Raw genomic sequence first — 24973 nt, forward strand, 5'->3', positions numbered from 1 at the left:
CCTCCACACACACACATATACCCTTTTATGAAGACCTCATGCCACTCTGACAAAATCTTAAGAAATCAGAATTAAATAAAACCCAGTCCACAGTTAATCTCTTGAGAACAAGATAAATGCTGTCACAGATTTGGGTTGCCCTTCTTAACACCAATCTCCAAAGTAATGTGTTTTGGGGTTTTGTTTTTGTTTTTTGTTTTTGTTTTGTTTTGTTTTAGCTTTAGTTTCAGGTGTATAAAACAACATAATGATTAGACATTTACACCCTTCACAGAGTGATAAACCTCCCTCCCAGTCTACCCCTCTGACATTGTATATAGATGTTACTATACTATGGTATATAGCTGTGAGTATATTCCCTATGCTATACTTTACATCCCGTAACCAGATATATATATGTATAGTTAATTCTAGTTGACATTCAATATTATTCTACGTCAGCTGCAGGTGTACAGCACAGTCAGGCACCTACAGAATCTATGAAGTGATCCCCCCGAGAAGTCCAGTGCCCATCTGGCACCCTACATGATCTATACAACATTATTGATTATATTCCCCATACTGCATTTCACATCCCTGTGTCTATTTTGTAACTACCAATTTGTACTTTCTGATTCCTTCGCCTTCTCCCCCATCCCCGAACCCCACTCCCATCTAGCAACCATCGGGTTTTTTTCTGTATCTCTGAGTCTATTTCTGTTTTGTTTGCTTGTTTATTCTATTCTTTAGATTCCATATATAAGTGAGATCATATGGTATTTGTCTGTCTCAGTCTGACTTATTTCACTTAGCATAATATTCTCTAGTTCCATCCATGTTGTTACAAAGGGCAAGATTTCATTCTTTTTTTATGACAGCATAATACTTCATTGTATAAATTTACACCAATTTCTTTATCTAATCGTCTATTGATGGGCATTTCAGTTGTTTCCATATCTTGGCTATTGTGAATAGCACTGCAATAAACATAGGGGTGCATATATTTTTTCAAATTAGTGTTTTGAATTTCTTTGGATAAATACCCAGGAGTGCAATTGCTGAGTCATAAGGTGGTTCTATTTTTAATTTTTTGAGGAACCTCCATACTCAAAATAACATGGTTTTTAAGACATTGTACTTTTCCCTACAATCTATTTGTATGTCATCCACAAGTTTATCTAAATTTAATCCATGTTTTCAACCAGTATTGCCTTTTGGGGATCATCAGTTTTGCACATTTACCATCTTTTACTTGGAATTCTTACACATGAAGCCTTTATCCTAAATTAACAACCCTTAAGTCATCTGGAATTCTGTTGACAATTTTAGTTGCCTTGGATTATAAGGTTATTTTCATATTTTCCAGAAAGGCCAGCAGGATAACAGTATTTCATTCAGAAATGTAATTCTTAGAAAGGCTTGAGGGGTATTGGTGATTTCATTGGATTTGCATGAGTTTGGCCTTAGTTTAAATGGCTATCTATCTGTTGGAAACACGGGTTGGGGGTGGGGGGAGGCTCCCTTCCTTTGAGTATCAGTAGAAATGGAAAGATTTAATACCCTTTATAACTATTTGGTAGATCAGTTTTCCACTTCCGTAGGAGCAGATTTTAAAAAGAGAGTGGAACTGGCCTGTTAGTCTCTTAACTCTGCATTGTGGTATACTATGGATCTAAGAGTCAGGAGGAATTGGGGTGTTCCAACATCATGTTGGAGAAATAGTAAGAAATATCATCTTTAATGTTTAGATCGCTCGTGGCTGCAGGAAAAGGTAAAAATTGAAAAACTGCAACAGAAAATTCAGCTAGCTCTTCAACATGTCCTACAGAAGAATCACCGAGAAGACGGAATACTAACAAAGGTGAGAGCCAAAGGTTTCCAGTTAGCATAGCCTGAAGGGCCATGGTGATTTCATTGGACTTGTATGAATTAACCCTTGCCACATATCATGTTGCCAACCAACCTTGCAAGTCATCTGACCAGCCACCAAAAGCATCAGTAAGCAACAGGCTACTGAAAAGAAACAAATATCTCCATTTCAGAAAGTCCATATTTCTCTATCTCCAGATCTCTTCTTCCACAGTGATACAGAGCAAGGTTTGAGATGGTAAAGGAAAAAGCATGTCGGAGTAAGAGGGGAAGGTGAGACTTGGGTTCTCGTCTCGACTGCCACTTTTACTTATGAGCATCTTTTCAGGTTATTGAATTATTTGTCTTCCAAATCTCATTTAAGGTATACCTAGTATTCTATGATATAGCTATATCATCATTTATTTTTACCAGTCCTCTATTACTGGGCATTGAAGTTGCTTCAAGTGTGTTTCACCATTCCAAGCAGTGTTGTAAAGATCATCCATATTCCCTGAATATTGATTCTAATGTCTGTTCTCTCCTGACAACATGTCTTTTCTTCTCTTTACAGTTAATATGCAAGGTGTCTACATTAAGAGCCTTATGTGGACGACATACAGAAAAGCTAATGGCATTTAAAGCAATATACCCAGACATTGTGCGACTTCATTTTCCTCCATTATACAAGGAGTTGTTCACTTCAGAATTTGAGCCAGCAATGCAAATTGATGGGTAAATGTATCACCTAAGCACTTCTAGAATGTCTGAAGTACAAATATGAAAAACAAACAAACAAAAATTAACCAAGACACTTTATATGGCCCTGCACAGACCTGGAGCGCCAACACACTGCACATCTTTTGGTGATCGGGGTCAGGCAAAGGAGGGGAAACAATGAAAACAAATAAAAGTTGAACTTGTTTTTCTCATGCATATGATTTCCATTATGCCTACAGATATGGACCCTTTTTCTGTCTCGACTTCTTGATCGTTGACCTCTGTTTACAATATAAGGAGGGTACTAAAGTTGGAGGATTCCCTTTTCTGGTAGCTCACTGCCCACAGACTTTCTACAGAGTCACCCATCTATCGGTAACAACAGAGAGTCCAGCAATAATCGGTGACTGGTGTGCATAGCGGAGGTTGCAGCATTACTTTGCACAACTTGCTCTTTGTTTCATGAAGGAAGTTTCTGTTTTTTTTCACCGATTATTGCCAGTCAGCAGGATGGCACGAAAAGGGTCCATAGCACTAGCAACAATAGCATTATAATATATTACAGGGTAAATGGGCATGAAGACTATATATAGCTAAAAGAGATATTGTTTATATATTGTTTTAATTAATATAAAATGTAGTTACTGGTGTAGCTTTTCCTGTTGAATTGATAAGGCACTTTCATTTTGCACCTTTTTCTTTAAATTAAATGCTAGCGTGTTCACTGTCGTGTCGCATGTGCACCAGAAACACAAGTTTAACTGAGAAGGTTTGGAAGGTACGTCAGGAGGTATTTATGCTGCTGTTTACAAAATTACTTTTAAAAGACTGGCTGGTCATATCTAGAAATCACCATGTTGGATTATTTTTTTTAATATGTGAATTTGGAATTCGAAACAAAACTCTCCCGGAATTATACTTTGCATTTTGGTAAGTTTAAGGATAGATGTGTTTATGCTTCATACAAAGTTGAAGGAGCGATGGGTGCTGTGGACTTATACCATCATGCACGTGACTTTTAAAAAGCTTTTTAAAAAGGCCACCTCATGGAGGTAGGGGAGGGGAGGCTCGTTTTATACAATTCGGTAGTTACATAGACTCAGTCTCAACTTGGAATGCTTATGCTTTGAGAACAAATCAGTAACCAGAGTATTTGTTGGACTTTAGCATTTATTATAAGAAGGACCCAAAGATTATATCTGGAGCAAACGCACACTCCCCATGTGAGGACATGAAGCATTCACTTTATGAATGTTTGTGTTCTTGATATAATCGAGGAACCCTAAGAGTTTATCTCAGAGTGAACTATTTCTAGACTAGCTGCCTCCAAATGCTGTAATTCTAGACTATTGCTCTCCATATTTCATAGACTGAATAGCAGGGTGAGGGAGGCATGCCATGTTGAACCAGTTTCTCTTATTTAACTATCAAATATTTTAAGCCTTCAAAGTGAAGTCAATGCTAGCTGCAAACATTTACTTTTGTATTTATCGTCACTAGAAAACTGTGGAGTGTAATTTATTTTATTAAATATTTAGAAGATTGATTGTTTTGGTGTTCAGATGAGAAATATTGAGTTGTTTTTCTTTAATTCCATGGGTTTTAAAAAATAATAATAATTCCCAATGGGGGAAGGGAGAAGGAACAGCCTGATATACAAGTGTGCATATTTTAGAAATAAGTGACCTTTGGGAATGTAGGCATTTAGAGGATAACTTCAATCCCAGTTGGGCTAGAAGTCAAACTTCTGGTCTTACATCCAAGACCATGTTTGTACAGAAAAGGGAACGTCCTCCCATAGTATAAAGGTGGGAGTTTCCGAGCAGCCCTTTACAGCAAAGAAAGTGTCTCCTTTACCAGCAGGGTCCCTCCTGAATCTCTGGCAGGAACTGTGGCTCCTGATGTGAGGCTGGATCATAGTGAGGGCTTCCCAGAGCCCTTCACTCTGTTTTAGACTCCACTGACTTTCTGACTTGTTTCCTGAGGGACTTGGAAAGGGAGAAAGAATTATTCACACACAAGTGTGTATGAAGCCTAAATAACATCTAAAAAATTTTTTCAAAAGTATAGTAAGGGTGTAACCATAAATAGAAGAATAATATTTACTTAAATTCCTTAGAAGCATATAAAATTTTATGTGTTTATATAGAGAGGTTAACTATAAGCATATAGTATTTATATTTGGGCAAGAAGGGTTAAATCAAATTTTTAATTTAAATAAGCATAGTTCCTTTAAAGTTCAATAGTATTTATACTCTGAAAAGAGTACCAAGCTTAGTTCAGTTATTTATTTGTCCATGTTTTTTCCTATTGTTTCTCCTTTGGGGGAAAATAGTGTGTTTTTATTTTCGTTTGGTTTGGTTTTTTGTTTTTCTGTCATTCTGAGTCACTAAATTTGGGGATGGTTTTATTAAAGTATATTAACTTCTTTTTAACCAAAGCTTTCTGAATATGACCAGCCTCAGGTGCTAGCGCATTAAAGAGCAACTAAACCTAATTCCAGTGTCCATTTGTGAAATGATCAGAGCTAATTGAATTTCTCCAAGGGTGAGAGAGAACTTAATGTTGAACTTAAAAGAAAGTCTTTTTCCCAGAAAGGATTTTGCATGTACCTAATGCAAAAAAAAAAAAAAGACGCTCTAATCTCAGTAATAGTCACACCATGGTGGCATTGCTTTTAGAGGAAACCAAGACACGTTGACATGATGCTGCTACTAGGTCTTTCTGAAAGAAAAGCAGCTGTGGACTTGGAGAGCAAAGTATATCGACAGTATAGGAACAGTAGTAGAGGCTTCCTCCGTGAAATTTGGATTGAAGTTGGGATCTGAAGTTAAACTATAAATTCAGTTGAAAAAAAAATATGACATCTAGAAAGGATGTGAAAACTTTGCATTTTTATTTTTCTCCTTGTTATAGAAATACCAATGTGATGACAAAAATACTTGGTGATACAGAAGAATTACTCTCAATAGTTCTTAAAATTAAAGTTTCCTAAACTTTAATGTCCAAGTGTTTTAAAGATTAGAATCATTGTTATCCCGGCTGCTATAAGGCCTTGTATAAAATTTTTACATAGAGTAAATGAGGCTTTTCTACAAATCCTGAATACCTTCGGTTACAATGGTGTCCAAATGGTTATATTGTGAAAAAAGTGGCTTTGGTCACAATGAAAACAAAAGTGCAGGTGAAAGTGCTTTTTTGGACAGTTTGCAAACTGTGTTAAAGCTATGGATTTTTTTTAAGTGTTCAGCATCCTAATTTACATTAAAGCTATGGATTTTTTTGAAAAGTTTTCAGCATCCTAATTCACCCTTCCTAACTTAAGGAAAACATGACTTATGACACTGCTTCTAAGTTTGGTTGTTCTTTATAGTATGGATACCCAGATGTCTGTGAGCGTATAAGGGGTGGGCTGAGGGTCAGGTGAGGATGGAGTGTGTGTGTGTGTGTGTGTGTGTGTGTGTGTGATATTTTCGTGTGTATGATGTGCGTATGTCGGACCGCTTCTAGGCTACTAAGTGTCAATGGAAAAGAAAATGTATTCAAAATACTTAAATCAAAACTAGAAGATGGGGAAAAAAAAAAGATTTATTCTATACAAAGCCTTGTCTGGACCACTTTAGAGAGACTTCTATTTTTTTAACCCTTCTATAAATATTTGATGGCACTTGAAATATTCCTGCAATAAAATGTGATTTGTGTAAAGAAAAAAAAAAGATTTTGTAATGTGAAACAAAGAAAGAAAGTAATGTAATTTTCTAAAAAAAAAATACAAACAAACAAACTTTGTATTATTTTCTTGATGGAATTTGTCTATCTGTCTTTGGAAAACTTTTTATTTCATTGAATGTGCCATAGTAGAAATATGTGTTTTTAGTTTTAGACTAAGGAATAGCTGTTTGTGTTCCGACATTCCAAAATGCAAAACAACCTAGTAGAATCTTTAATGAAAAGGTTTAAGTAGGATGTAAGCTTCTCTCATTGTTGCTTTTTTGCACATTTTCTTCATTCCTCTCTAGTGCAATATATGTACATAGAGCACTTGCGGGTGTACCTTGATCCCTCAGGGAAAAATACATATTTGTACAGTTGTGGTTGTTGTTGTTTTTTCTTTTTTTGTTTTTTTTTTCTTTTTTTGGGTTTTTTTGGCTAAGGAATGTCGATTGAATCACTTGTTATTGTTGAGGGGCAGCCAGATAATAATCCTAAAGCCACTGTTTCCAACATTGATTGTTTAAATCATGTGTCCTTCCAGTGCTATTATATTAAGATAATAATAATAAAAAGTTATTTTCTGACAGTTCTTTGTGCTGATTGGTGAAAAAAAAAAAGGGTAAATAAGCACCTTATGATTGACTTACTGTGAATGACAATCCATCTTGATATCAACAATAGAAGCCCTATCATTTTGGAGTTGGGGTTAAGAGTCAGAAACAATGTGCTCAGGGATCTTCTAAAACTCTTAAAACAGGGTGGCCAGTACTACTGGGACAAATTGTGTTTTTTATTATTAATAATAATGATAATACTATCCCTCCAGGGCACAAGTGAACTGTGTAGAACTGCATGCGTGTGTAAACTCTTCACTGTCATGTCATCTTGTTGCATTCGAAATTTATGTGTTCTCCAGTCTTGTGTGCTTAAAAACATTGAGCAACTTCCAGAGCCGTAGAAAGTTATGCCAGTATGTTCAAAAGATAAATGAATAGGTAATATACCAACAGAGAGCATCATTCAAACTACAGTCCTGCATCCTCCATTTACCATTTCTCTAATCATTAAAATATCCATGATAAACATGTCTATAGCATTATATATTAAAAGCTATTTCAAGTTCTACGTAACATGAATAAAAAATTTAAAAACAAGTATTGAGATGAGAGCCCTGCCTATCAGTGCAGTGAGAGAGGTAAAAGATAAAACGTGTTGTTGTTTTTTAATGCCAGCAAATAACTATCAATTTCACTATGTTCTCCTCTAGAAGCAAACAAACAAAAAATCCTTTATGTAACACAGTTCTTCTACACTTACACATTTGTAGTTTTTAAAATGTTGAATGAACATAAGCGCTAATGTGTAAAGACAAAACCCACAAGGTAACAGCAACATAAGCCAGCTTTTAGGGTTACATTTTGCATTTTTGAAATATACAGTCAGTGAATCTCAGTGTAATTGTTGGCTTTGATTCTTCCATTCCATACTTGGAATATATATTCAGAAGAAGTTGTACATATTTTTCTTACCACCACAGAAAAGCAAAATTTGGGAAGACTTTCCATGTCATTTAGATGGAAAAAAAAACAAAAACAAAAACATTTACCTTGTTGTTTTTGATAATAAGGACTATAGAAAATGGCAGAAATATCTCTCTCTCTTTCTCTTTCTCTCTCTCTTTCTCTCTGTCTCTCTCATATATGTATACATGGGCGTGCACACACACACACATCACACACAAGTTGACATTTTTACATATAACATTTGATTGCCACTTCTTACTTACAAAGAAATGACATAACATAACCCCATAAAAACAACTTTATACTGTAGATAAGATTAAGTGCCCAGAAATGCAATTGCAACAGTAAATCTTGATCTATTACTAATAGTCTATGATACAGGCCTTCATTCTGTCCCTAAACACTAGTATTATTAAAGAGGTTCCACCAGATTTCATTAGAGACCTTCCTATGATTGTTTATTCTTAAGAAATGAGAAGGCAATGTCTTTACAAAGCAATTGGTTTCAGTTCTGGGTCTGTTTGCTTATTTGTTAGTGTTTTAAGTGATAGCAATTTTGTCAGGCTCTCAAACAATTTTAAAAATAATCCACAAACCTGCTTCATACCAAGAAAATGGAGATGGTGGGGGAGGGGTCTCCATGTTTATCCAGACCCTCAGAACTTAGAGCAATAAATACATTCAGTCATTTATTTATAAATGAGTGACAGAATATTCAATCCAAATAGAAACATTTTTTCTGCAGTGAACCATAACATGGAGTCTTGTGTTAAGAAAATGAATATGAATATTTTAAATAGATGCCTAGAGAATCTGTTTGCTGTTTACATTTAGTGTGTTTACCACATTAGCAGTATCACATTTTCTATTTTCCTTCTAAGAACTAATGAAAGATAGCTTGCTCTTAGCTTTGACATGCTGCACATGCCATTATGTTGTTCTCTAAGAGCAACTAAATTCTCTCCAGTGTTCATGTGTGAGTCCTTTCTCATTATTCCATGTGGATGAATACTATTTCTAGGAACTTGGTTATCATTGAACAGATTGCATATGTAAATGCAGATAATTCTTGAGCAATATAGTGAATATGATTTCACAAAAAAACAAACAAAAAAAATATCTGTATGTACTGTACACACCTTCGTGAATCCAAAATTCTCTTCTTACCCACAATAGTTTGAAATCTCATATAAAACAGTGGTAAATTTTTAAACATTAGGACATTAGCTGGCTGCTTCTTTAAATGTACCTGTATTGTCTGCCTGCTCCTTTTGTGGAGATGTGTTTTTGTATTGGATGTTTGGGCCAATGGGAGGCTTCAAGCTACAACATATTTTCCCAGTTTAAATATATTTAACATATGACAAACCCCAGACAAGGCTTTTAATATGTATAAAGAACTGCAGTGTTAGGTGGTTTATTTGCAAACCGTTTTCAATGTTGTCCATTTTTATGGCACCTTTAACAATATTCTTGTTTCCAAAGTACAAAAAAAAAAAAATAGGTTAAATAATCTAGCCATAACTGAATGTCAAGCAATAAAACAAATGACTTTTGTGCATAGACTTAAAAAAATACAAATTTTAGACATCTGCATGTAAATGCAATCTCTTGTTTACTGCTTTCTTCAACTTGAGCAATTGATTCCTTATTTACTATTAACTTAAGAACTTGTAATGGCCTGTAAACATTTTCTCTCTTACTCTTCTTTCAAATTTACCTTCGTCGCTGCTTTTGAGTCATAATATTTAATGTTCTGCACATCTCTATACAGTTAACTTTTTGGCTTTCATTCTGTATAGATAAGAAAATGTTATATTATAAACAGCCTACTCAGTGCAAATATTTATCTGTTTATCAATTCCACAATATGCTGTATAATACTGGTTTTACTATATAATCTATTTTAGACATAGCTGTTTAGAACTAGAGTGTGCTATTTTTGTGTTTTTCTGATGTGTGGTGCTAGATAAGTTACTTTTGTGAACAAAAAAACCCTTTTATTCCTAGACAATACCACCTTTGGGTCTTGTTAATTTCACTGAGTATAACTATATATTTGTATATATATACATATATATATATATATCTACCTATGCCCAACTGGCAGCTGTATCAGAGTGCTGGATTTGGGACATGCTTTTCTCTTTAAATACATAATATCATTATATAAATTATTCTAGAGTGTATTTAATTAGGATAAAATTACTTCCTTAGTATGGATATTTGACATCTATAGGGTGAATTTGTTTATAAATATGGATATATGAAAACTTATTAGCATTTACTTTGTTTGCTACTTGGCTTTATACCATATCTCCTGAGATAAAAAATAATTTGCCAGGCCTTCAAGATCCTAAAGAAACACTTTAGTTTAATGGAGTAATACTTTTTTTTTCTTACTAAGGAATTATATTATTGGCACCTGACAGGGTTATGTACTTAGCTCCTACTATAGATAATAGGCATTTATATAAAATATCCTTGGTGGCTTGATGGCAGAATAAACCTTTCCCCTCCTACCTGAGCCATGAGAAGTCTGGAAACTAACACTGTCATGGCAGAACATGGGCCATAAAGCAAATTCAACAAGGGGTGTTCTGTTTTAATATGACCTCATCCAGTTCCATGAACTGAGTGAAGGACCTTCATTTTAAGTCATTTAGTAATGAGCTTAGTTAAACTCTTTCACCTATTCTCCCAAGACCTATTGGCATTGTTAAAAATCGAAGTATATCAAATATCTAACTAAGGATGTAGTTAACCTTATTAAATATTGATTAGAATTGTTCTGTAATATTACTGAATTTGTAAGATCTTTAGCAAAGATTTTTGAGCAATTTATAAATATAGAGCAAATGGTTCTGTTTACTGCACTTTTGTAATTGAAGGTGATAAATTCTCAAGCCATGGTTATTGGCTTCCATGCACTGCATATTTACCCACCATTCTAGACATTTTCCATTTTTATGGAAGAGTTGCTGTTACCTTAATTATAAATGCAATCATGTGGTTAATGAGAGCTAATGCTAATAGTTAACCTTTTAAAGTGAATTGGCTACAGTTTAGGGAGAAATCTCTTTTAACACAAATCACTTCATTCCTTATTGCTTCGCTTAGAAAGAGATGGAAAGTTTTTTTTTAAGCACCATTTAGTATCCTAAGCTTCCTGAAGATAGAGATTGTATTTCTTTGTGTCTGCACAATGGCCAGCACATGTCAGCATTTGATAATTGTTAAATGACAACAAGTGTGCCCCAATTCAAACTCTTTTCCTGGGTTGTTACGGTAAATTTATAAAGTATATTATGTCTTATGGTTAACACTTTTGTCTAAAACCAAGTATTAAATCCACATTTGAAAAGACCACATGAAATGCTGATTCTGATTCTAATTGTGTGTGGGTCTTGAGGATTAAGCACACAAATTTCACGAAACTCTGTGAGTAACAAACTCAGCCTTCTGTAAATATACATGCAAGTTTGGAAACAGTAATACTGTACCTATAAATATATCTGTCTGTTTTGTGTACAGTATGTAAAAATTCCTTTTCTGCCACACTAAAAATGCAAGCCATTTATGGGTATCCTAAAAATAGTATTGTACTAAAACTTTGCTAATGGTCTTTATTAGAGGATCATCCAACTTTTCACATACATTGGGTTTTCTTTTCAATTCACTCTTACAGTATTCTGCTTATTTCCAGCTGTTTATTTTATTGAGTCCTGAATTTAAAAAAAATATTTTGATTCATTTTGTAAATACAAGCTGTAAAAAAAGAGAGATTTAATGTTGTCTTTTAAATACTCCGATTTTCATTCTAATATGAATGTTGTTATATTGTACTTAGAAACTGTACCTTTAATATTACATTACCTTTATTAAAAGTGCATTGAACACATCAATTTTAGATGTGCTTTATGTACTGTTATCCTATAATAAAACTTCAGCTTCTAATGGAACACTTGTTTTTCTTCTTTGTTCTTTGTTATTGAGTTGCATTGTATATCGTTTTCTAGCTTATATCTTGTCTCCAGAAAACAGTCTAGTACAACCTTGCTACTCAAAGTGTGGTCCACAGACCAGTAACACTGGCATCACCAGTGACCTTGACCTTATTAGAAATGCAGAATCCCAGGTATCACTCCAGAATTACTAAATCAAAATCTGCATTTTTACAAGATCCCCAGGTGATTGGTTTGCATATTAAAGTTTGAGAAGAACTGGTCTGTAGTATAGTACTTTTGAAAACATTCATGTCCATTTTGCAGGGGAAAAAAGGTATACAAGGATCAAGCGGCCCTTTTGATCAGAGAAGGCAAAGAAAGAAGTTTTAGCTTGTAAGATGTCTACTGATTGGCAGTAGCTGCCCGAAGTGCAGAACTGAAGTTTCTGAGGCTGCTTCCTGTCTCAAAGTAAGAGGGTGCCATGAACGTAGGAGGGGAGCGTCCTGAATGCACACCATACTTTGTCATCTTTGCTTTCAAAATCATTAGAATGGGACATCAGAAATGATGCTGCAGGGGTGGCCAGTTAGCTCAGTTGGTTTGAGCATCATGCTAATAACACCAAGGTTGCCAGTTCGATCCCCGCATGGGGCACTGTGAACTGCCCCCTCCATAAAAAAAAAAAAGAAAAAATAAATGCTGCCGCAGACTTTAATGATGCCAAAGACTAAACATCTGACCCTACCTGGGTTAGCTTTGCCGCACCCCAGCCCCATCCCTTCTCTTGAGTACATTACGTAGGAGTGAACCAATAAATTTAACATCAACTAAGTATCACTAATCTAAAAGTGCAAAAACCTTACTAAATTATTTTTAAAGTAATGGCAAGGACATTCAAATCATAAAATACTCTGAAGTCCATATAAAGGCAACTAAGTCGACGTTTTCTTCCACACACACACAATACCTAAGCATCTCTTACACTCAGTAATATAAATATTTGAATTGCTCCCCCAAATTGCCGAATGTAACAAACAGTCCCTAATCCTGTTTTTATTTCCAACTACCTTGGAGAAGAGGAAGAATGACATTATGTCTGTGAAATATTTGTGGACTGTCAAATCTATGTAAATATTTACCACCTTTCAGTATCTCAGGAAATTGAGAGTTAATAGAAATAGTGGAGTTCAAAGTATGAAATCTGTCACCTCTAGGCCTTTGGCCAACCTCATGCATAAGCTCCTCATAAAAACAACAGTTTACACTGACCTCTCCATTGTGGGTTAACTTGCTCCACTTCAAGAGGGGTCGTTAAAAAAAGAGCATAAGAGGGACACCATACAGTTCTGTTCATAATGATCTTATGGGAGAATTAGAAAGGAAAACAAGTGTCAGGTTATTATTAAACTCTTGGAGAGAAAGCCAAAGTAATAATCATAATCAGTAAGATCTGACCACACGTATGTTTTATTGCTACTGTTACTACTAAGCTTTGTTTCACGGGGCAAGATCAAAGAGGTTAGCCCTCAAAATAAGACTTCTGCTTCTAATGTGCATTTGGATCAAATGGACGAGTGCAGAGCAAGCCTCTTTCATGCCAGGTCTGTGAAAAGACCAAACCATGCTCATGTGCTGGGAAGGGTGACGGCTGAGGTACTGAGAAACATGATCGTGCACATTTCTGTCTTGATTTGGCCCACAAGAAGAAGCATACACCTAGTAACAATTACGATTACTTCACTAACCAGGTGCTTGCAGTTTGAAGTGTTCTTTTGGAAATTTTGGTTTGATGAAACATTTTACAAACACAAATACATACCCTGGCAAATTCTTTCCAACTGATAATTGGCTTCTCTTTCAACTTCTGAGTTTTGTTTCTCAGTGTAGCAGAAATGGAAAACCAAATGTTTCTTCTGCTTAAGAATCCAAAGAATAAAATGATACACTCTCTTTGGAAAACAGTTTGGCAACCCAGCAATGCCACTCCTATGTATCTACCCAAGAGAAATGAAAACACAGTTCACAGAAAAACAAAAGTTCACACAAATGTTCGTAGCAACATTATTCATAATAGCCAAAAAGTGGAAACCATCTAATGTCCATCAATTGTCAAATGGATAAACAAAATGGGGCTTATTCATAAATGGGCAACTATTCAGCTATAAAACAGCTACTAATGCTACAACATGGATTATCCTCAAAAATATTCTAAAAGAAAGAATCCAGATGAAAAAGACTATATATTGTGTGATTTGATTTATTTGAAATGTCCAGAAAAGGCAAATTCTATAGAGACAGAAAGTAGATTAGTGTTTGTCTGGGGTTGGGGGTGGGAAGAAGAATTGACTGCAAATGGGCAGAAAGGATTTCCCAGGGTAATGGAAATGTTCTAAACTTAATAATGTTGATGATTGCAAAATTCCATACAGTCACTGAAAGTCACTGAATGATATAACTGAAATGGGTGAATTTTACGCTAGGTAGATTACACATCAATAAAACCGTTTCTCTCTCTCTCACACACACACACACACACACACACACACACACACACACAACTGGTTTCCTCATCATCAAATAAAATAAAAAATACCAATTCCCTAGCATGGCATGAAGACGCTCTAGCTCCTCTCCCCCTTTCCAATCCAGGGACCTTCATTCCCTGTGCCCCCCACATACGACGTTAAGCAAGCAGTAGCTTTCCCCTTCCCCAGAATATGCAGCACTGTTTTACACTTCTGTGATTTTTCACACCTAAAAATCTATGGTCCTTTTTCTACCCACTGAACTACTACTCATCCTTCAAGATGTAAATTAAACTTTTCTGAAATAGTCTCTAAAGTGCCTCAGTCAGAATGAGTTCCTTCCTCATGTTCCCAAAGAATCTTCTACAATATGTGTGCATGTGTGTACATCATTTCTTGTTTGTATTATAATCGTTTATTTACAATGTCACCTCCACTGTGTTATGAATTCTTGGGGGGGGGGTAGAAAAAGTATATACTAATGGTTACTATTTGTTAAAAATTTACTCTTGACATATTACGTTTTCACATATTTACTTTTTTACATATTCTAGTCTTCACAGCAATCCTGTAGGTGATCTATTACTGTCTGTATTACTCAGATGAGGAAACTGAGGCTCAAAAAGGAGACACAACATGTCTAGAATCTCACTGCCAGTAAGCAGGAAACTGAGATACAAACCTATATATGCTGGATTCCAAAAATCATGTTCTTTTCACTAAACTGCTTTATGCAGAGCATAAAGAAAAAAGGATGGGGCAGTCCGTTAGCTCAGTTTGTTAGAGCACGGTGCTCTTAACAAGGTCGTCGGTTCGATTCCCACATGGGCCCCTGTGAGCTGCGCCCTCCACAACTACATTGAAACAGCTACTTGACTTGGAGCTGATGGGTCCTGGAAAAACACACTTAAATAAAAGTTTTTTTAAAAAGGATGAATCTTCTCTAAAAAAAAAAGTAAAGAAAAGAAAAGAAAAAGAAAGAAAAAAAAGGATGCATAGACTTAATATATTGTAATGGCAAAAGTTATGAGACCTGATTTTTAGTGTCAGCTTTATCACTGATCTTGACAATCTGGGCCTCTGTTTCCTTATCAGGAAAACAAGAGGGTTAGACTAGATAATCTCTAAAGTTCCTTCTGGCTCTAAAAATTCTGATTCTGTGTGCTATCTTGCAACTACGGGAACTCAAGATACACCAAACCAGAGCATACTGCTTGATGATAATCTAGAATCTCAACATAGGCCATATCTAGTGACGTTACCATAGCACACTACTGTGGGCTGGTGCATGCCAGCAGCATGAGAGCTTACACAGTTCTTGAGCTGTCTTTGAGCAGTTGCTGAAGACGCCCAAGTCTTTCTGACTGCACCCTTTGTGAGATAGTACCCAACACATGAACTGCTACACCGCCTTGATGTCCTTCTCTGTCCTAGTACAGGCCACCAATATCACTCACCTAATAAGAAATGCTGCCTGCACAGTGCTAGGCATTGCACCAGTTGGTCTGCAAGTATTCACAAGCACCGTCTCCTAAACTGGCCTCTTCTCTACAATGCATGTAATACCCTGCCAGATAAACTTTCCTGAAACAGGTGGTCTGATTGTGTCATTCCTATTTATAAGCTCCCCTGTTCCCCCAGCCTTCCATTTCTTATACAACGAAGTCAAAATCCTTAGTCTGGCTTATAGTCTTTTGTGGAATGGCCCCAACCTATTTTTCCAAACACTTTTCTTCTACTACTCTTCATAAATCTTGCATTCCAGGCAAAATAAATGATCTAAGCATCCTTATATTCAAGGGAAAATGTTAACATAAGTATAATTTTTATGTTAACATAATTTTAAGCATCATAAATCATTCTGAAATCTAGAACACGCTTTCCTGGTAGCACACAAACTGGACTCTGTCCATGCAATACGTTTATGTAGCTCCTTGTGCTGGTCTTTGTCTGGAATGCCTTTTCCCATCATCTTCATACTTCAAATTCTTCAAATGAGCTGACATGTCAAGTGGGCAGTGTGGTAACTGTCATATATAACCAACCACTCAATAAAAGTCCTTAGCTATTCAACGTTGCTTTCTGTCCCTCTCACTAGTAACTTCTCTCCCTCTCTGTATTCACACCATCTTTTCCATATACTTCTCTGATGTAGCTTATCATTTTCTGTTTTATAATGACTTAATGTGAATGTCTTAGATGCCCAACGATCAAAAGCTCTTGGAAAACCCTGTATGTGGTCTTAGTCCTATGTGTACCCAGCACCAAGCACAAATCATAAGTGCTCAATAAATCTTTCCTTAATGAGAAAAAAGCTTGGGCGAGAGACAGAGCAACCGCTGGTGGAAACACATCTGAAACGGGATGGGGATGGAGTGGAGAAGCTACTAATGTGCAGGTACTGTTTTGAGCACAGTTCATCCCTTATTTCATTTAATCCTTTCAAAAAAGCCTACTACGTAAGTATCTCAATTTTACTGATGAGGTGTCAGAGTTAGGGAAGTTAAGACAGAGGGCTAATGTCACAAAATGAGTCTGTTTGGGTCTTTCCAGGGCTAGACTTGTCGCCGGTCCTCCTTCCAATTTATCATCGTGCGCAAGGTGGAGGACATTTTAGGGAAACACGCAGCCCCAGCTCCTTCCACCCTGCAAGTCTGGGCAAAGCCTCGTCTCGCCGTTTCCGACCGAACCACGGGATGGGGAGCGGCCCTTTCGAGTCACACGGGCCCCGCCCGCTGCGTCGCTGGTGACATCATCACGCAGTGCGGCGATGGCGCAGCCACGTCCTTTAAATACGGGCTTCCAAGGGCGCTCGCGGCTGTGTGTGGCGAGGGGACGCGGCCCGGGCACGGCCGCCGTGGCCCGCGAGGTGGGCGGACAGGCTGCTTTGCGGCCGAGACGCGGGAGGGAAGGGCCCCGCTGCTTTGCAGGCGGGCGCGCTCGTGAGGGGCGGGAGGAGGGAACACGGCGGGCCCCTCGGCCCAGCCAGGACCCTCGGCGCCTGGTTCTGGCGCGGCCCCCGCCCTCGACTGAGCTCGCCCCTTAAGCTGCCTTCCTGGAACCTTGTTTCTCTTCTCCTTTAGTCCCCGTTCCCTCAGGCGCTCCGTTTACCGTCACGGATTCTCCCGCCCCACCCCCACGCTGGGTCGAAGTGTGAGAGTTGCCTTGAGTGGAAGCTGGTCAGGCCTGGCCAGTGCCCAGGGACCAGCGCCTAAATTGGACTCTTAAGTTTCTCGCACAGACTCTCAGTCCGCCCGGGGGGACAGGAGAAACACCGAACATGGATGGAGTAGTCGAACCAGATTTGTGGTCCAGGGGATTCCTCTAAGCGATCCTGTGAAATGTCCCTTAAGTTGCCTGGACCTCGGTCTCCTCAAAAGTGAGGTTCCCGTAGAAAGAGTTTTGATATCCAGGAAGCTTTTGGCTTACATTGCGTGCCAGAGTCTTCCCCCATCACAGTGTATGGTTGGAAGAAAGGAAGCAAGATTTATTTTGGCCGTAAGGGAATGGGGGGGGGGGGGGGGGGAGAGCTGAGGTAAGGCGGACGGCTCCGTGCCAGCAAGTGATGTAAGTAAGCAGTGAGAACGCCATTGTTTCGGCTCCTATTTCCCAGTGTTTTGAAAGTGACGTTCCTGGAGCGAGTTAAATGCAGAAGGACTTATCCTGCATCATCACTGCTGCTCTGCTACAAAGAAGCTGCTGTAGTCTGTTTTCGGTGTCTGTGTCATTTGAGGGTAGGTGTTAGGAACAGGTTCTTCCTCACATGAGGTAACACCTGGCCGGGCCATTCACCTCCTTTTAATGTTGACCTTTTGTTTTTCTTCAGGTGAGTGTTGATTCTGGAGAAATCCTGCTTCTGTTGGAGCCTGCACTGCCAGGCAGCAGAATTGTGAGCTCTAGGGCGAAGCAGAACTCTTAAGACTATGAGCTCTGTAATGGCTATGGGTGAACCAAGGCTGAACTGGTGAGTTACATCTGTTTGTAATCACCTGAAGAGAACTGAAGTGGGACTGGGCTGGATTCAGAAAGGAGAGTTTCTGACTTGGAGAGATTTAGAGGAAACAGAGAAAAAGATATGAGTTGAGCGGCTCACAATTTACCCCATCCTCATCGTCACATACTGAGCATTTTTGAGATAGCTGACTGCCATTTTCTCTCCTAAACTGACAACAATTTGGCCCCCAGATTGCTACTAGGTATAATTCCATCATGTATTTATAGTTGGTCTCATAGTGAAGGAGAAATGCTGGAATTTTTATGTGTCTAAGAACTTTGCCCATTTCTGTGCAAGTAATAAAAAGACACCCTTTAAGAATAGACAAGCTTCTTTTATATTGAATCTATATCAAGTGATAATGTAAATGCATAGACGATATTTTAGAAGTGTATAAGAACTTCACAAATAGAGGACTCAGTTCTAAGTAATGTACGTGGCTTTGTGGAGATCTAATACATGTGCTACTTTAGATTAATTTCATGCATTTACTGAGCATCTACTCTTTGCTCACCAAGGAGAATACAAAAGTTATGAGACTATAAAGATGATTAAAATAGTGCCTGACAAATAGTGCCTGACTCAAAGAAGATTCAGTTAGTACGTGCTCAATAAGTATTTGTTTATTGCAAACAATGCTCCCTCCCTCCAAGGAGCTTACACTCCCTAAGGCCCATGACCGTTTTTGGATGATGTGCAAAAAGCTTAAAATGTAATGGGATGTCACAGATACAGTACCATAATAAGTAATAACTGCTGGTGCATAGCACGTCAGTCATTCTCATTTTACCATTCATACCTTAATGGCTATTGTTTTGGATAAATGCCTTTAAAAACAGTAAGAAGTGAATATGGAGCAAATATGCTAGAATTTCCCATTTTGGGAATGGGCCAGCCAGAAGTTGCTTTTTGATTAGAAGAATACACATTTATGCTTCTTGCCGTAAATTATGTGTTCAGATGCAGCGCAGATGCTCTTATATACCATTGACATTGTGAGACTAGATGTGATTTAGGGCCTTTGTATAGTATCATGGTTTTGGAACTGTCCTTTTCCTACTAATCTGTGTCCTCTCAGATTAACAGTCCTCAGTGTTTTTAGTTTTTAAATTTCTCATTCAACCAGCATTTATTGGACGGTTACTATATGGAAAGCATTAACTATAATATGTTAGTCTCTAAATTTCTTATGTTATGGAAAATCATATATGACCTTAGATAGGTTTTAGTAGAGATGCACCATTTATCACATTTGCCAAGTTAATGAAAATAGGTAGGACATGCCGTCTTTGTAGTGTCTTTTGGCCTAGCATAATAGGGCATGAAACAAAAATAAATTGAGAAGCATTTTCTGTCAGTAACCAAATATCTTAATGTTAGGGCCAGAGCCTGAAGTGAGCCCTGTCCCTGACAGACGCTTCACTGTACTTTAATCTGTTCTATCTTTAACTCTCTAGTAGCTCTGGCATTTATTTAATTGGATACTAAAGGAAAAGCAAGGCTGGTTGTTGGAACTGGAGAATTTCAGAATGGGCCTAGGCTAAAGCTACCCAAGAAAGAAAACATCTAAACTCACAGATCTGGTACATGAAATTAAAATTATTAAGAGGTGACAGTCTAGGAAAGGGGATGTAGAGGGCATGTAGTTATAATTACAATTGTACCATTATGCTGCTTAATATAGCATGAGATTTTGAATTGTCAAATGCAAATAATTTACTTTGCTTCACAGGGATGTTTCCTCAAAAAATGGCCTTAAGACATTTTTCTCTCGAGAAAATTATAAAGATCATTCCATGGCTCCAAGTCTAAAAGAACTATGTATTTTATCTAACAGGTAATGTGTTTATTTATTTGGTTATCTATTTCCATATTTGATTGTTATTTTTCTGATAGCTGAAGTTTTACATCCCTCTATATCCACTATTAAACATTCAAATTACGGAAATGTAAAAATTAGAAAATAGAAAAACCCAGTACCCATTGCTGACCACTCTTTGGTATGTGTCTTTTCAGACCTTTATCCACATATAAACAGATATATATTAAAACAAAAATGGGATCATATTATAAATACAATAAGATCTATAAGAACTGTAAAACTGTTTTACAGTTTATTTTTTCATTTAAAATAATATTTCGTCTATTTCTATACCACCTGCATATAGCCCAATTTTCTTAATGGTTGCATATTACTTCATTATATAGATATACTTTTTCATTCATTTAGCTAGTCTTATATTGCAAAATGTGTGTGTTCCTCTTTTTTGAAATTATAAGCAATAGATTGATGAACTTTTTGTAATTATTTCATATAAATTGAATTGTTTGGTCAGATGGTTTATATGCTTTATATTTTAATAGATACTGCTAATTACCACAGACTTTCTCCCCCCCCTCCCCTGTATGAAAATACCTATTAAGTAATAATTTTCCCTTCTCACTGCTTGCCTGCCTGTAACAGCTTCATTCCTTTGTGATTGCCTATTTCTACTGTATTGTAGATGAATCTTGAAACCAAGTATCAGGTTTACTAGAAAGGAGTATAAATACGCCAAATGAGAAATTAGGAAGCTCCTTTAGGGGAGCTCAACTTCTACTTTCACCTTTTCTCCACTGCTTTTGTGACGGAGGAAGTATATTTCCAGCCTTTGCATCAAATGGGATTCCATCTTTTTCTGCCTTCTCAGTATCCTTTCTGTCTATTAGCATCCCCTTATTCCTATATCTTCTCTCTTGATCAATACAGGCATACCTCATTGTATTGTACTTTACAGGATGTTGTATGTTTACAAATTGAGGGCAAGACCTTCCACTTGCAAAAAGATGATCACTCACTTAATTGCGAAACTTGCTTTATTGTGGTGGTCTGGAACCAAACCCACAATAGTCTCCGAGATATGCTTATATTTAAACATGCTCAACCCCTGTCTTAATCCCTGGACTTCAGGTTCTCTCCTAGTTACTTTCTTACCTCTTTGCTCATTTGTACTTCGCCTTCTTTAAAGACTTACACATGCTTGCTGGGAGGAAATGAGGGGCAAAAAAACTGTAAGACATGCAGAAAGCAACAAAATGGCAGTAGGAAGTCCTTCACTATCAAGAATTACTTTAAATGGATTAAACGCTAATCAAAAAACAGATTGAGATAATGGATTTTTTTTAAAAACTTTCCTTCAGTGCACATCCCACTGGACTTGGTTTCACTGAACATCCCACTCTAATTTGGCCTCACTAGTCTACCAGGAGTCCCCCATCTCAAGATCATCATTGAGTTCTTGACTGGAGATACCACACTCTCCTACTTTTCCTCCTAGTTTTCTGGGACTGTGGTATTTCTCAGTCTCTTGCTGTCTTCGTCTTCAGGCTTCCTATGCTGGCTCATCAGATTTTGAGCTTTCAAAGAATACTGATTTTGCACTCAGCCCAGCCTTTTGAATCCGAACTTTTGAGGATGTGTTCGTGGAATCAGTTAATTGACAACGTTGATATTCATTGGTTGTTTCCATTCCTTTACTATTACAAACAATGAACATCCTTTTTATACATGTACTGGTATAAGTCCTGGGATAGATTTCTATAAGAGGTGGGTGTGTGTGTTTTTTATTTTGATAGATATTGCTACATTGTCATTAAAAACATTAAAGAAACCAGTGTTTTTTTATTTCATCAATGAATAAATAAGTTCACATAAAAGCAAGCAGAGGTTGTATTAGAGACAATTTCAAAAATAAATATTTCAAAAGAGGCAATTTCAGAAGCAACATTCTTTTTGCCAAGCTGCATAATTATCATGTCTTTGCTAATATCAGCTATAGAAGGTTAACACAATAGATTCCTTACGAATGTGCATGTATGGATTTTTTTTAAAGCTATTTCTATCATTCAACTTGTACCATTTCTCGGGGATAACCGATTTCTTAAAACATGTCAGTTAAATAAAGAATTCCCTTTGTTTGACTCAAAGAATGCCTACCAATTCTAGTATCCTGGGATTTAGTGAACATGTATCTTTACCGTAAAAAACGAACAAAAAAAACTCACCATTTTCAGAACTTTTATCTCAGCCTTCATCTTTTCTTCATCAAATTAAATTTTTCTAATATTATTTTTCTTTATCTTGCATTGCTTCTTAATTATTTTAATGGTTCTTTTCAAGTACAGTTCTCTTCAGCATATCCCAGGCATGGGTTATGTAAGGGAGAGGACATCTTCCTCTCTAGGAAACAAACAAAAAAATCTTTTTCCCCTAGAATATGCTTGTTTTTCCTTGGACTTCTATATAGCACAAAATAATTTTTAGTATAATTTACCTTTTAGTGTAGAAAAATAAAGACACAGGCATTGAGTTCATGTTTCTAGTCTTTTTTGCTAATTTTGAGTTTTATTAAGTTTTGTTACAGTAAGGAATGGATTTTCAGACTATATTAATTTACAGCTGTTTCTTGATGGGAAACTAGGAGAATGTAAAATTTTTATTAGCCATAATTTTGTATTTTTTATGTTCTTTAACATTTTGGAAAATATTAATACTTCTAATTATATTACTTTCAACATAGTGAGGTTTTTATTCAACCCTCTGCCTCCACTGAAAAGTAAACATTTGCCTTTTTTTAATTAAAGTTTATGATTGTAGATATTTGTAACTGAATTTTAAGCCAACAAGGGAGAAAGTAGCTTTAAATAGAAAAAATATTATCAAATTTCAACATGTTTAGTGTAGAAAAGTAAATCAAACTCAGGAGGTACAGGTAGACTTTAGATGCAGAGTCTAGAAGCGCCATCTCCAAATGCTACTTAAAGAAGCTTCCCAAACCAGTAGACTTAAAAACTAGGAAACTTGACGTTTTGAATTCTGCCTTTTTTCCATAAAAACTTTAAGTAAAAAAGGAGAATGGGTAGTTGACAAAATGAAGGGGGAAAACTTCAAACCATCAACTGAAATAAAATATAATGCTGTAAATGTGGATAGAGAAACCCTGTCAGATGCTTTTGGCTTGCCCCTGATGAAGATTTTGACAGCACTGCACATGGAAATGATCTTGATGTGCTGCCATTTCATTCTTTGCTGAATGTAGCCAATTTAAACTGCTAGAATTTCTTGACATTCCTACTCTGGCATATCTGAGTCAGCATCTTGTTGCTGCAGCAGCTTAATTAAATTTGCCAGTTTGTGCCACAAGGACAGACATGTTCTCATATTCAGAGAGACAGCTGTGAAGCAGTATTGTTAAGAGTTGCGGACACAATACTGTTAGGTTTGAATAGCTCTCAAGACATTTTCTAGTGAGAAATCAATTTGCTGTAATACATTTCTCCCAAGATCAGCAGTTAATATTCATTTTGTTAACCTAAAATATGCTTATTTTTATGCAGTTATTGGAGAAACTTTAGTTGTTAAGTATGTCTTTTTTCACTGTATTATTTTCAGAGCCAATCTAAGCATCCTCATTTTAATTTCCATAATTATTTTCCCATTCACTAACCACCTCTTGATTAGTTTTCATCCAGAGTTTAGCTCTAAAGAATGATCTTCAATATTTTTGCTTTATTTGGGGGCACCATCTTTTTCTAAAAATTTTGGAATTTTTTACTGTATTTATTTTAGTATTATAAAGTTTCTTTAAAACAAATCAGTGTTAATTTTGGACGGGGCTTAACCCATACTTTGCCCAGACACAGATCTACGGTGGTAATTCTCAACCTTATCAGGCTGAAACCCTCCCACTTCTCATAACAAATATTTGTAAGAAATAAGAACCATCACCTTTACTACCCTGAATTGAAATTCATAGATAATAATAGCTACAGACATGATATTTAGAAATAATGTCCTAGATATATTAATGTGAAATAGAATAATAATTTATGTTCTAATGTGTAGTTTAATATGTAAATACATGGATACTACTGCACTAGAAGATACAATGAAGTAGTCACATGCACCAGCTCAAGTGAATAAGGTTGGATATAACAGAAGTAAGATAAACCATACCATAAAGGAATCATAAGAAAAATTAAAGAGAATGAAATGTATTATTAGGATAAGTGAAAACAGACCAGACTTATTTGTATATGATAACAGAAAGCCTGAAAGGACCTTTGAAAGTTGTGCAGGACACCACAGTACATTACAGGCATGTAATATTCCTCACCTCTAAATGCCTTTAATTCTCCCCCTTTTTTGACAGCCCAGATGCACCCAAAGGCTCCTAAAATGCCCTGTGGGAGTTAACACTGTCACAGTTAAGAACCACTGGTCTGGCTATTTCTTACTTCTCCCCTTTCCCCCTCTTAATCCCTGATTTCAATGTCCTTAAGTCACCTATTCAGTATGTTCAGTTTGGAAACGTGAAAGTACCATGGTCACATTGTATTGATGTACCCTATTTATTTTTCTGTCTTCTCCATTCATTTGTCTGATCCACTTGATTGTAAGGTCCTAGGAAGTAGAGATTGTATTGTACTCCGTGTTGGTTGTATTTCCAGTACCCAGTATAAGGCTGGCACATGGTAGGTCGCTCAGTAAGGATAAATGAATGGAGGAATGACAAATGAATTAACAGGCATCCTTCTTTCTCATTCGTTTCCCTTCCTCTTGGATTATTGTTGTTTAATTTGGAACCAAATTATAAGGAACAGTTCAACTGTGGTGGAAATTAGAATTATAGAAGCTAGGGAAGTGCAGTTTGTGTGTGTGTGTGCGTGCGCACGCTTGAAAAC

At 36.7% G+C, this 24973-nt stretch overlaps 2 protein-coding genes across 13 annotated transcripts in view; both read left to right on the top strand.

The window, feature by feature from the left end:
- The window catches only part of RORA (RAR related orphan receptor A), a 687196-nt gene extending 675450 nt beyond the window's left edge, over positions 1-11746 (top strand). For all 4 annotated transcript variants that reach the window (XM_019748671.2, XM_019748672.2, XM_074327647.1 and 1 more), the window contains 2 exons: positions 1728-1840; positions 2402-11746. In XM_019748671.2, coding sequence (XP_019604230.1) covers positions 1728-1840; positions 2402-2566 — 278 coding nt within the window. In that variant the 3' untranslated portion in view covers positions 2567-11746. The remainder of the gene's footprint in view (positions 1-1727; positions 1841-2401) is intronic.
- Positions 11747-17017: 5271 nt separating this feature from the next.
- ICE2 (interactor of little elongation complex ELL subunit 2) overlaps positions 17018-24973 on the top strand; it is a 52685-nt gene continuing 44729 nt past the window's right edge. For 4 of the 9 annotated variants that reach the window (XM_019748675.2, XM_019748678.2, XM_019748679.2 and 1 more), the window contains exons 1-4: positions 17022-17125; positions 17870-17990; positions 18083-18220; positions 19983-20087. In XM_019748675.2, coding sequence (XP_019604234.2) covers positions 18180-18220; positions 19983-20087 — 146 coding nt within the window. In that variant the 5' untranslated portion in view covers positions 17022-17125; positions 17870-17990; positions 18083-18179. Of the gene's footprint in view, positions 17126-17497; positions 17636-17869; positions 17991-18082; positions 18221-19982; positions 20088-24973 lie in introns of all 9 variants that reach the window. The other 5 variants (XM_074327648.1, XM_019748677.2, XM_074327650.1 and 2 more) reach the window with 3 other exon arrangements.

The sequence above is a fragment of the Rhinolophus sinicus genome, linkage group LG03 (genome assembly GCF_036562045.2).
Source record: "Rhinolophus sinicus isolate RSC01 linkage group LG03, ASM3656204v1, whole genome shotgun sequence".
In the NCBI taxonomy this organism is placed as follows: Eukaryota; Metazoa; Chordata; class Mammalia; order Chiroptera; family Rhinolophidae; genus Rhinolophus; species Rhinolophus sinicus.